Source organism: Tauraco erythrolophus, chromosome 27 (genome assembly GCF_009769465.1).
Source record: "Tauraco erythrolophus isolate bTauEry1 chromosome 27, bTauEry1.pri, whole genome shotgun sequence".
Taxonomy (NCBI): Eukaryota; Metazoa; Chordata; class Aves; order Musophagiformes; family Musophagidae; genus Tauraco; species Tauraco erythrolophus.
Window position 1 is genome coordinate 1,338,461 of NC_141491.1, and position 13,364 is coordinate 1,351,824.

The window sequence follows — 13,364 nt, forward strand, 5'->3', positions numbered from 1 at the left end:
TCAAGGTCTTTTAGCTGAATTTCACTGTTCAAATTAAAACCCTCACATGGGGCTTTTTAAAACTTATCTGCGCTGCAGTTAATCCTTAAAACTTGCCGTGGCTTCAGTACGTCCCTCCTGGATCTTTCTTCAAAGAGCCAGATCACAGAAATGGAGGCTTTTATCTCTACCCTATCCATACAACATCCCTATATTTATCTAAATAGGAGATGTGCGATGGCGTACTCAAGGTGAAGTCAAATGTCTTATTTGACTTTCTGCAGCAATCTGCTTATTTACCATGTAGCACTTTGCCAGAAAAATACCAGAGGGAGCAGTTCTGCAGATGCACGGGGAAGGCTTTAGGAGGGACTTAATAGACCGTTTCCACAACAAATTTCTATGAATAACCAACAGCCCCTTTACAAAACAAAACTCAGCTTTATTAAGCAAGTATTTATTGTGCAATTACAGACTTGGAAGCAGGGAATTTAGACCTTGCTGTGATTATTATCAGACATATGGAGGTTGCTAGCAGGTTGTCTCTCCTTTTGTAGCTGAAGTGAGGACTGGGCAGCTGGTTGATGCTGAAGTTCAGAGTGCCGAAGCCTGGGACTAACCAAAGGAGTGGATAGGATGCGATAGGATGCAGATTGTAAAAATAACTGAGCTGCCACTGGGTAAAACTCTGCATGGCTTTGGTTTGTAGGATTTACGTTGTGCAGTGCACTTCTTATGCATCGGACAACTAAACAGTATACAGAAAACAAAAGCTTACAGCATCGAGGGTCGTATGGATAATGTACACTGAATATGCTAGCAGTAGCCTCAGGCTTTCCCTCGCCTTCTCCCGGCTTTAACGATCCAGAAACACCCTGAGGTCGCTGCGCTGATGGATTCTGGGGACTGACATGCCGCTGTCACCAGTTGGTCCCTGCTCTCCAAGCCGCTGCTGCCTGCCTGCTCCCGGCGGGACACAGCTCCTTTCTGGCTTGCACTGCTGATGTCTGGCTTTGAAGTGCAGAAAAGAGTAAAACAGCCCTTCTGTTTCTGCAAGAGAGAATTTCAGATGAGGATTGAACTTCATTTCACTGGACTGCTACCTTCAAAACGTGCTCTGTTAATAAGCAGCAGCACGGGGTTAGGAACAGCTCAGATCCCTTTGTGTGCCTTAGTTTTAAAGGTTTATTACATGACTGATCATTGGAATGGATCTTTTGGAGCCTATAGTAGATCTTACTTGCATTTGCCTCTTCTATCAGTCCTTGATATTTTACAGTTCTGTTCATATCTCATCAGCAGAGAATGTCATAGAAGATGATAGGAGGTAGCTTGCTTTGTGGAGAACTATGGTAGCAGATGCTCACCTTTGAGGAACATCCTTTATGGCAGGATCTAATAGCAATACTTCTTACTGCTCATGTTAACGTGGTGCAAATGATAAGCATTTAGCTAGTCCAGAATTAAGGCAAGCTATGGTCAAACAGGATGAAACTTTCGTGATTGTACTTCGCTCACCTACAACACAAACATCTCCATGCTCTGGTAGCAAAGCAGCCATCGTGGGAACGGTTCAAAGCTGCGCCAGAGGAGGTTTAGACTGGACATTAGGAAGCACTTCTTCACTGAGAGGGTGGTCAAACACTGAAACAGGCTTCCTAGAGAGGTGGGTGGTGCTCCAAGCCTGTCAGTGTTTAAGAGGCATTTGGACAATGGCCTTTACATGCTTTGACTTGGGCAGCCCTGAATTGATCAGGCAGTTGGACCAGATGATCCTTGTAGGTCCCTTCCAACTGAAATAGTCTATTCTAGTCCAACTCAAACCAACCTGCCTGGACCAAATCTGGGAAAAGGAATGACCTGTCAGCCTGCAGAGATACCCTACCTACACTCAGCCATGGACCAGCAGCTTGTTGTCAACCCTTTGCTGAGACCCAGCTGGAAAGCCCTAATCCCAGCTGATGAAGCTGTTTGGTTCCAGTGTGATTCCCAGTGAATAGCTTTGAATAATTGTGGAGTTTGATATGACAGGTCCGTGCTTGGTTTCCTTCCACACACTCCTTGGGCAACCCTGTTATAATTGTAAAAATTGGATTCAGAGTCACTGGACTGGCCTTAGTGGAAGCTGAAAGATGATTTCTTCCTTGAAAGATGGCTTAGTTAAGGCTTTTTCTGTTGCAAAAAACCTGTGAGTCAATTTATTTAATGTACAATCACTTTGCTGTTTGTGCCTTTCCCTTTTTCATGCCATAACGGGATTAATTAAAAGCAGCTGGTGATTGGATTGTGGAGCACTTACCGCTGGCGGTGTGGGGAGCCGGTGGCTGCCGCCTCATCACATGATCAAACAAACTCCGGTTTGCCCAGTGCCAAAGTGAGAAGAGTGTTTACTGGTTTTCATTGGAACAAGAACTTCTGATTTGAAATGACTGGTTGGAAATGGAAGAATCAGAAGAGAAAGAAGGAAAAAGAGAAACAGCAATATTTACCATCGTTCTGCAGGTCAATTGAAATTGTGCTTTTGATACAAAGAACATCAGCTGCTGGAAGCAGAGCAGAGCTGGGTGCGAGTCAACACTGCAGCAAAGGCAGGGTCTGGTCACGCAGCACCAGCTGAGTAATTGGCCTCAGCAGCTCTAACCAGAGGCAATCCCAGTTTCTGGAGAGCAAATGTGCTCAAGTCAATGGAGTGTGGCAGCTGCGTCCTGCAAGCTTTGCCACGCAGCCTGGGCAATGTGCCTCACCTGATGCCCCTACAAGCAGGGAAGACACTTGGCTGGGCACCAGCCAGTCAAAACATTTGCTTCTGTCCTTATTCCTCCCTTCTTTCTACCTCCACCTGGGGCCAGCAACTTATATGCCAGGCAACTCCTTCCAGGGATGGTTATTCCCATATATTTTGTTGGAAGTTATGGCTAACGACTTGGATACCTACTGAGATTTTGCAGACTTTTTAAGAAGCACCGTCTCGGAGCAGAAGGACGTCTTCGTCTTCTCGTGCCCCACGCAGGCTGGACTGCAACCACAAGAAGTTCTTGTTGGTGGGCTGTGGTTATCTGGCAGGACCAGGCTGCTGCCCGTGGGCAGCGTTCCGTTCTCGGAGTGGCTTTGCAGCTTTCCCTCTCTCATTCCTGTGTCCTGCTCCAGCTGAACGGGAGAGTTTGGACAGCCCCGCGTGGGGACCAGAGGGAGCGACATGTCTTTGTCTTCGTTCGGCGTTGCTGGCCGGGTGGCCACCATGGGTGTGTTGGGTCTGGAGGCCTCTGAGACTTGTGTAACGGGGAGGGTGCTTTCAGCTGCTGCGTGACCGTTCATGTGGAGCTTCTTCATGTGGTGCACGACGGCCGCGGCGTTGAAGGCTTGCTGGGGGAGAAGACAAAAACCCCCACGGTGAGCACCCAGTGATGCCAGGCTGGGTGGGTGCTGCGGGACGAACAGACTGTCCCCCTTCGGCGACGTATGGGGGAAGTGGGACGTGCTCGTTCCTGGCTTAAGCACCGCGGTTTCCATTGGGTGCAAACTGCGGATGCTTTTGCAGGTTACAACCACGTGTAATCGGGGGAAAACAGCCATAAATTACGCCGCGGTGTGAAACGGAGACTAGAGCTGAATTTTGAATGGAAGTATTTAAAACGCTGTGGTTTCCTACAGCATTCCTCTCTCCACCTAAATTTTCACAAAAGCTCTTGCTATAAATGAAGCACTGATTTGCCTTCAAGGCTGGATGGAGGAAGAGCTGGACTAAGCTCTGCTGATGGAGCATCGATTTCCTTCCCTTGGTCTAAAGGCAAGAGTCCTTCCCCCCTCCTCTTTACTTTCTTAGCAATGACACCACAGTGCAGTTTGTGGTGCATCTACCCATACGTGTTGTGGCAGGGAATATGGGTCCAAACACCCCGTAAAGAGGAACTGCACGCAATTTTCAGGCAGCCTTTGGAGCATCTCGGCTTTTGGGTGCGTACCCGCGCAGCTGAGGCCTCGCTTACTGCTGGATGGCAGCAACCGGCGTTCGTTAGCGAAATGGCTCGAGGCTCCCACCAGCCAACGACTTACCCTCCATTTGCTCTTTGCAAAGTTTTTCTGAATCTGAGCGCTGACAGATGGGTATATGTCACGGTGAAGGGCTGTATTTCCATTAATCCTGCAGATGGGGAGAGAAGAAAATGGGCTCGTAGGCAGATGGCATTTGTAAGGCATTCCACATTCTGGAGGCAACTAACTGCTTTGTACGTTCAATCAGCAATAATTAAACCCAAAGGAAAAACAGCAACAAAATGTAACACAAACACGCGCTTCAGAGCTTGGAAAAGCTCAGGGTGGGATTTCTTCTTTGCCTCTGTTTATGGAGGCAAACACGCACAAATTGCATCTTTAATTATTCATCGTTTTCTTTCTTCGTGCACGATAAAGAAACCCAGGGCCACGCGGAGGCGGATGGTGACGTCAGTGACGGGGGCTGGGAGACACCCCTCTTCCCAGCTACCACTGAGCACGTGGAGTGAGACGTGGGTGCTAGTAAGTCCCAGTGGCCACCAGTTACAACTGGGACCCTGGTTTGCTCACCATGGGTGCCGCAGGGCTTCTTCACAGGTAAACCTCGTGTTTGGGTTTTTCTCCAGCAAATGCCTGATGAAATCCTTGGCTGTTTGGGAGGGGAGGAGAAGCAGAGAGAAAAGGTCATTTTCTCCTTGTTCCAAGGTATGATCCTACTAGGACACGGGTAAACATGGCAAAGGCCAGCCCCGGGCAGGAGGTGTCCGCACCGCTCCGTTAAAGGGAGATGTTTGTAGCGAAGGGCTGCAGATGAGGAAACGTTAACTAGGGACCTACCAAGCTTCACTTTTAGATTGTGTGGATTTGAGTTGAACTATTCAGCTAAAAAATAACTCCAAAAAAACATAAGAAATGGCAAACTGAGCAGATTTAGAAGTTACCCTAAAGAGCACTCGCATCCCTCCTGTTTTTGTGGTTTTTTTTTTTTCCTTTTTTCGCAGGGGGGATTGCAGTGTTTGTTATTAAATCCTCACAAACCTCCTGCCAGTTTTGTTTGTATGTACAAAAGACTGATGCTCAAAACACGCTGCTAAGTTGCTGCCTTCAGTGAACTGCGGGCGAGCTCTGCAGCAGCTTAGGCTGGTGGGGGGGTGCAGTGGTGGCTGACGTGGCCGTAAGGAAATGTGACCTGATGGGAAGAAAAGAAAAGGGGCAAAGAAAAAGAAAACCATGATGAAAAAAAGCTGGAGTTCCCCTGCTTCCAAGGGAAACCTAAGCCCGCTCTGAGCTCACTAATTGTTTGTGAAAATCAAGGTTATGTTAACAGAGGCTTCGGCTGAGGATGCAACGTAGCCCACATTCTGCCAACGCAGCTCAGCTCTGGCATCATCACCCCCACTACCGTGGCACCGGGGGCATCTGCAGCTGGTCCCCACGGCTGGGGGTCTGCTGCTGTGTAAGGGACTCAGTTCCACACTTCATCCTTTCCCGTCCCTGCCGAGGCAAGCCGAGGGTGTTGGGGGGTGCACGGGGGCTCGGCTGGCACAGGATCGTGCCCGCGGGTCGCAGGGCTCTGGGTTGCAGTTGTGGGAGGGAGCGCGGTGCTTCCCAGCGCCGGAGCTTTACCTGACTCTGAGATATCATCCCAAAACGGAGACTCAAACTCATAGTAGCCTTCCTTAATCTTTTCAAAGAGTTTGGATTCAGTCTCTTCGTAGAAAGGAGGGTACCCGCACAGCCTGGAACAGAGCAGAAAGCGCCCGGTCCTTCAGTGCTGCCATCCACGGCGGCACCGTCCGCAGCCCGGCCAGGCTGGGCACGAGGGGGTGAGGAACAGGGGGGCTACTCTACCCATCCGTCTGTCCCTCACCTCTAAGTGTATCAGTAAAGCTGCAGAAAAGAGTTAAAAACTTGACTGCAGCAGCGAAAGGACAAAGCCACAGCTGGTACATAGCTGCATGGTGTGGGAGGAAATGAAACAAAAAGTACCAAGGAAGATTGAATGGTATTTGTGGGCAACTGAAAAAAACCCAAAGCATAGGATGAGGCACATAATAGAGGAAATGTAATTCTTTTCATCTCCGCTCCAGTACTTGATTCCTCACGTCCCCTTTGTTTCTGTGGTCTAGTGAATCCGTGCAAAAGAACACGCCGCTGCGGTATTCCCGCAGCAAAATGGGAGGTCCCGGATCGCCTCCGCTTGCGCTGCTGCTCTGCAGAGGTGTATGAAGCGATGGAGGAGTTGGGAAACTCAGGGAAAAACAAGTGGGAGGCTGATTGCTCTTACTCACAGGATATAGGTGATGACTCCAATGGACCAGCAGTCTACGGCTTTGCTGTATGGCTTCTGGGCGAGGACTTCGGGGGCTGCAGGGGAGCAAAACCAACTGAAAAATCTAAGCAATAATACGTTATCTCATGCTGGGAAAAGCAGTAGTTTCTGCTGTACTCTGAGGTGCCAGTGCAGAGAATCAGCCAGTAACAACCCATACACCAGTTGGATCAGTTCCCTGCTTTTTGTGTCTGTTTTATACCATTGAACAGAAAGAACCACTGATGATTTCTGCCTGTGTCCGGAGGTTTTGAGCAGTAAGCTGTGGATCGAGCCAATGCAGTCTGGTGGACACTAAACAAAATCCCATTGTGTTAATTATTTTTGTAATTTTCCAATAAATACCTAACACTGAAATATATTGCTCTTAAAATTATCTTTTCTTTTGCACTTTTAAGCATCCTGGGATTTTGCAGTCTGTAAGCTCACTTGTAGCCCAGTCTTTACGTGGTCCACACAGTGCGCCTGTGAGTAGCATGTTGTTAACATAATTAGGTATTTTTTTTCCTTTCTGCCGGGCAACGTACCCTACGTGGACAACCTTTATTCCAGACAGTCCACCAGCACAAGCCTGTTCCTGATCCTTGGCTTACCAACGTATCCCGGAGTCCCACAGGCAGTGGACATGATGCCATTCTGCTCCATTTTCGACAAGCCGAAGTCCGTGATCATGATTTTGGAGTTCTCTTCAGGAGTAAGGTAAAGAAGGTTTTCAGGCTGTGAACACAGAGGTTGAAATTTGTGGTAGGAGAATGGAAAGGAGCAACAGAAAGCCGTGGGGCAGCTCCCCGGGGCACTGCTGCTGCTGGGGGACACGTCTCACCTTCAAGTCGCGGTGGACTATTCCGTTCTCGTGGAGGTACTTCACTGCGGTCAGGACCTGGTGGATCACCACGCTCGCGTCCTTCTCGGTGTAAACTCCTCGTTCCAAAATTCGGTCAAACAGCTCTCCCCCAGATACCCTGTGGAAATGGTAGTTCAGAAAGAAAAAAGGCTGGAAAGAAAATGAAACAAAACTAATAATGCTTTTATGTACACAGCAAGATAACTTTCTGGTTCTTTTACAGCTCCACCTATAGCAGAACCGTTCCTTGGCAGCGGTGCCTGCGAGGCTGAGGCTGATGGACACTTTTGAGTGCAATTTCAGCATACCAGTATGTGTTACTGGTAAACCTGGGGAATTTGGGTAAGGTTACGAGGCGATTCCTGGCAGGTGTGAGCTGCAGGCATCCAGCACCGCAGGCAGGATTGCCTCTAGGCTCTGCAATATGAGCAGATATATGTTTTTCTGTGATTGCTTCCTTTAGCCAAATTTGCAAGTTAGTGGTAGCAGCCGGGTGCTCGGAGGTGGTGCCTGCAGCGAGCTGCTTTCTCTGCAGCTGACATGTTGCCCGTTTTCACTTCTAGAAACCCTGTGTGGCTCAGCTTTAATTAGAAATACTTCTGTCTCTGCCCTGCTAAACTGTGATGAATTAATTTGCATAAATAGGTCCTAATCTTGGTTTGAAAACTTGCTGCTAAAACGAGCACGGGCCAAGACTGCATGAGAAGCATCCAGGTTAGTTCAAACCACGTGGCTCTCGCTTCGTTAGCGAGGGGTGTTTGAACAGCTCCAGTGCATCCAACTTTTACGTGCGAGGGGCTCCAGCGTGTAGGAGCTGAAACACGGTGCATTGCCCTGGTCCTGCCACTCTTCATCCTCTGTGGCCCAAAAAGAAGTGGCTCTGTGGGTACTTACAGCTGCATGACCAGGTAGAAGTGGGTCGCGCTCTCGTAAATGTCTTCTAAAGTCACGATGTTTTCGTGCTTTATTCTGCAAATACAAACGTGGGTCAGAAACAAACCTGGCGAGGCCAAAGTGGCTTCTCAAGTGGAAAACCCAACAGTCTCCTGCTTTAATCGCCAGTGAAAGTTCACTGGGCTGTTTTGTGGCCGATCTCCCTCGCCCACGTGGCAGAGGATCGCTGATGCTGCTGCAAACTCCCTCGGGAGCACCGGGCACCCACAGCGGAGGACCAGAGCCTTCGTTTTTAAGCAGCTGCCTGCTCGGTGTCAGGTGTGTTACTGGGATTGCAAAAGCATCGGCTCTGGTTCTCCTCTCCCGAGCACTGCTTGGCTTCATCTATCTCCTTCTGCAGGTCTGGGGCAGTACAGCTGTGGGGGTTACAAGTCCAGCAGAGGAATGAGAGCAGGAACCTTACTAATCTAGTAATTCATAGTCATATTTATATATTCTTTTAAAAGAAATACTTACTTCTTTGTATTATTATTATTACTGTAAAGCCACAGGTCTTAAGGAAGGACATTTGTTCCACATTACTTTACAACGTAGATATACTCACTTTTTCAACACTGCTATTTCGTTCTCCAAGCTGCTATCCCTGGTGAGAGGAGACTTCTTGATGCATTTCAGAGCAAAGAGCTTGCCAGTGCTCCTTTGCTTCACTAGGAAAACTTCTGAAAAGGCACCTCTGCAGAGAGGAGAAGAAGTTGTATTTCAGTAGATGCTGCTGCTGTGAACTGGAAGGATACTTAGAGAGAGAGGAAAAAGCAAGAAAAAGTGATATGGTAGTGACTTAGCTCTAAGTGGATGCCTATTGTAAAGCTCAAACTACATCTTCAGCAACCCCAAACTTAGGATATTCAATGCAGGATTATACGTAGAAAAAAAGCCACAATTCTCTCTGTTTGTAGAGAAAAGGTTGGTTTTGCATAGTTCATCATGAAGCTGTGTTGAGGTAGCGGACAAAAAAAGATCCCTGCAATGAAATTAAATCACGTTCTTCAGGACTGACTGTAAAGACAGTCGAGTGTTTTACTGCTGCGTGTGCCAGGCGATGGGTGAGCTGCAGCCGTGCCAGGTGATGGGTCAGCCGTGCCGGGCGATGGGTGAGCCGCAGCCGTGCCGGGCTCAGAGCCCACCCGGATCTGGGGAGGCAGGTGGCACACACAGTTTTTGGGATGTGCCGGAGGAGGCACATCCCCGTGGTGCTGTGGTTTGGGTGTACCAGCCAGCATTCCATGTAAATAAAGTGCCAAACAACTGGGTAACCTCAGTTAATGTTTTCATCCAGCATCTAACGCGTTTTCTTCCTGCAGAGACTGCTCGTACCTGCGTGCCCTGAGGGACAAAGTGACAATGAGTGCCCCGTACGTTCCCGCCAGGGTTCAGCCCGGCGCAGCGACGGGCAGGTATTTATAACATTCCTAAAGCTCACAACCCTGTTAAAGGTTTGTCTCAGGCAGCTGAACACGTGTCTCGGGATAGTGACAGTGCAAACCTTGCCAGGTCAGTCCTCGGTAATCCTCATCAAACGAGCAGCAGATTAATTGATGGCGGTTAAAGGGAACTCTCCACTGGGTGTGCGCAGGCGGTGGGAGCTGGGGGCAGAGCGAGGCATTCCCTCCTCCTCCAGGGGTCCCAGTGCTGCCGAAATAACGTGCAAGACCACTGGGGCTGTGAGGACTCGGGCTGTGCCAGGGCCTGGCTCTTAGCAAGGAAAAAAGCCAAAACCCAACAAGAGAGAAAAAAAAAACCAAACACAAAAACAGAACGAAAAAACCCACAGGTTTTTGGGAAGGCATCCCTATGGATGAATTTGAGTCTTTGCTTCACTCAGTAAATTATACATAATGGTCTCCTCTCCTCTGGCCCTAAAAGTGGGTGGGTCAGGACCTTTTCTTTGTTTCACACGCTTTTTTCCCTTTTATCCATTTGAGCTCTGAAGGCTGTTTTGTGGAAATGCCTTTCAAGTTCCTGAGAGCTCCCGGGGAATAGGCAGGGACGTCCTCACTAAGGTCCCCTAATCCATCAGTTGTGGATGTGGGGGAAGGTGACAGTAAGTTTCCAGGTAGTTTTAGGTCCCACATCTTCATTTATATTCCTCAGCCAGCTGAAGTGGTGCACATGGGAAAAATCCCAATTTCTAATGCTAAATTTTCCTATTAATGTGATAGTAGGAAATGAACAACCTACAAATCAGATGCTGGGGCATCTGTTCTATGTATCTGTCCCAAACAGTTTATAATAATTATGCCCCTTATTAAAAAATGATGAATCAACAAGTTGGCTAGGAGAGAACAAAGCTTTTTCTAACCTCATTCCTTCAGAGAAAGCTGCTGGATGATTTAACTAATTTCTGAGGCTGATCAGGAACGTGGTAATTTAAAATGTCGCCGAGCTCTGGAGTAGCTGTTTTTTTGTGAGCTTTGTCGTGGGTTCTAAAGTCGTAGAAAAATTGGCCGTGACGGAACTCGCTGGTGGAGGTAATTCAATTCCTCCTCCACCACTTTGGAAATGTTTTCTTGTCTCATTTGTGTGAATAGGCAAATGAAGCTGTTCCCTCACAGAGAGGTGTCGTACAACTTGAACATCCTTGTTCTTGCTTCATCCCTCCACTGAGTCAGGGTTTATGAGCTAAATATACAGCTTATTATTATAATACCTCTCCCAGAGCCATCCCTTGACCTTACTTGACCTTGCAGCAGCAGCAGCAGACCAGTGTTCTTAGCAGGAATAAAGCAAAAACTTTAACTGGGGAACCAGTATCTAGAGGTGGCTCAGCAGTGGTACTTACGATCCCAGGGCCTCCATGAAAATGAATGTTTTTCGGATGTTGCTCGTCTGTTTCTTCCAGGAGCTGCTGTCATCCTCTTCCATGCGACCCATCTCCTCCAGAGTGCAAGCAGGGAACGCTGCGAGGAAGAGGAAGAGGAGAGAGGTGACCGCTGTGGCCGGGCTCAGGATGCTGGGAACGGTGTCTGTGTGGTCAGAGGAGCCAGAATTTTCAAGTACGTGAAATTTTGTGCTGCTTTTGCTACTCACAACTCGGTGCCAACCGTGCCCCTGCCGCTACATCCCGCTCCAGCCGTCGGTGCAGTGTGACACCGAGCAGCTGGGCAGGACCTGGTGACCATACGACGATTTGTTGGTTAACGAATGTTTATGTCGTGCTTCGTATTTAGTGGTTAAAAACCCCCTGCTGAATGGTGGCTAATTTTGACCATGGCATCCGTGACTTCATGGATTAAAAGTTAGGTACAACTAGTGAGGAAGATGGATTACAGCTGAGCTGCTTTATCACTCGAATAATAAATAGTTTCAAGAGCTCATGACTGCAGGGAGGGGAACTGATGTAAAACATTTTGTTGATCTGTCTTGTATGGTTTGCGCTGCTGTAGTCTTTAATTTTTGTTAATTGACAGATTGCTTTGGCTCTGAGTCACAACCTTCCCGCTGCCTTTTCCTCGCAAGGCTGCGGTGCCGGTGGGTGGGTGGCCGCTGCGGCGGCGGAGAGGTGCCCGGCTCCGGTGCCCTGCCCTGATGTGCTGCGACATGGAGCAAGCGGTGCCCACTTGCATCCCCCCACCCCGCGTGCTGGGGGGTGGCGAGAGCAGCCCACGGAACGCGCAGCTCTCCGCAGTCGCCCCTGCCCTGCGGTGTGTCACCGGCGGCGGCGGATGCAACCGCAGGGAATGTGCTGTGTCGGTACCCGCGGGATGCTCGGCTGATCCGGGTGTGTCGGGCGGCTCGACCTTGGTCAGGTCCCGGTCCCCCACCTGCCCCCCACTGCTAAGCTCTTTAGAGCACCGAGCACCGCCGGCAGCTCCGGGGGAGCCCACCGCAGCCACCGGAGAATTAGTTGGAGCTTGCTCAAGGTCTGGGAGGTGTGAAACGTTACACAAATACCTAAGCACCCTTAATAAGATCAGGTCTAACGTTACAATACTGGAAGGTGAAAAAGAAGCCCTGAGGCTTGAAAAAAATATTTTTAGAAGTGGCTTGTCCACACTATCAGGATACAAAAGGAATGTGCTGAAAACATCGCAGGGCAGCAGGGGCTGGAGTGCCACTGACAGTGGCCTGGGCACACGGAGCATCCCCTGGGCACACGGAGCATCCCCCGGGCACATGGACCATCCCCTGAGCACGTGGAGCATCATGATTCTCGAAAGCAGCAACGGGTGCCCCAAAGCCCGTGAGACACAGCTGAGCCTTTGAAAGGCAAAACACAATCTTTTGTGTAAAAATAAGAGTTTGGAAAAGGCAGAAGTAGGAAAGCAGAGAAAAAGCTCAAAGATCTTATTTCATGACAGACAGCTCAGATATTGAGTTCTTCCCCAACCTAGTTTATCTCCTTAATTAGCACGGTTTCAGGGTTTTGGTCTCCTTGACACAATTTTTTAAAGGTTAATTTAACATTATTGAAAACAAAATTGACTCAATTGTAAACAGTTGAAGGCTTCAGTCCATAAAATCACCGAAGGCCAGTTTGCACTTGACCTTTATTTACCTTCTGGATTCTGATGCGTGTGTAACTCCTAGAAATACACCTCCTTGTAAAAACCAGCTCTTTAGAATCAGTAGAGGTCAAAAGTTCTTCACAAAACCACCGATGAATTAGTGGAAACCTTTCTGCCAATATTTTGAGCCCCTAAATGACATTTTCATTCACGGTTATCCGCCCATCCCAAACCTCTACACATCTGGAACGTCACAACTGTCAGCAGAGACGTCCAGTGGCTGGCAGAAGGTGAGTTTATCTGCTTTAACCAAACACCGATGCCCGCGTGGCGTTGAGTGGAGGGTGAAATTCAGATGACCTCGTGGTTTCTTTCCCACCCTGCTGTCAAACCAAGAATATGAAGTAAAAACCAGAAGTGGGTCAGCCTGGCCCCAGGGACAGACAGTGTTTTAGTCCCTGTCCCTGGCACCGAGGCGCAGCTGGTTGGCACGAGCTCTTTGGGGCAGCCCGAGCGCGGCGCGGTGCAGAGAAATCCCTCCTGGGGAGGCTGGACCGCACCGCCGGCACCGGGCAGAGGGGACTGTGTCCCCCCCAGCCCTGCCAGGAGGGGACAGCAGAGCCACACACACTCGTTTCTGTGAATTTGGCCCATTCCAGCACAAGTGTCAAAATTGCCCAACATTTGCTCATTTAAGCTCGATTCCTTTAGTATTCTCATGTTTAATTCCTTACGAATTCAACAAGTTTCTTTTTTTAAACGGATTTTGCTTCTAAAGGAAGGTAGTATCGTGTTTTCTTTGGTCTCCTGTGAATCA

General features: G+C 48.9%; 1 protein-coding gene across 1 annotated transcript; it reads right to left on the minus strand.

Annotated features, from left to right (window-relative positions):
- Window positions 1-2,314: 2,314 nt before the first annotated feature.
- CAMK1G (calcium/calmodulin dependent protein kinase IG) lies at window positions 2,315-10,973 on the minus strand. The gene is made up of 11 exons (XM_009988226.2): window positions 10,882-10,973; window positions 8,647-8,775; window positions 8,043-8,117; window positions 7,128-7,266; window positions 6,898-7,021; window positions 6,264-6,339; window positions 5,599-5,711; window positions 4,543-4,621; window positions 4,033-4,120; window positions 2,915-3,342; window positions 2,315-2,408 (listed from the first exon to the last, which is right to left on the minus strand). Exons 1-11 carry the CDS (start codon window positions 10,971-10,973, stop codon window positions 2,315-2,317), a joined length of 1,437 nt encoding a protein of 478 aa, XP_009986528.2.
- Window positions 10,974-13,364: the final 2,391 nt, after the last annotated feature.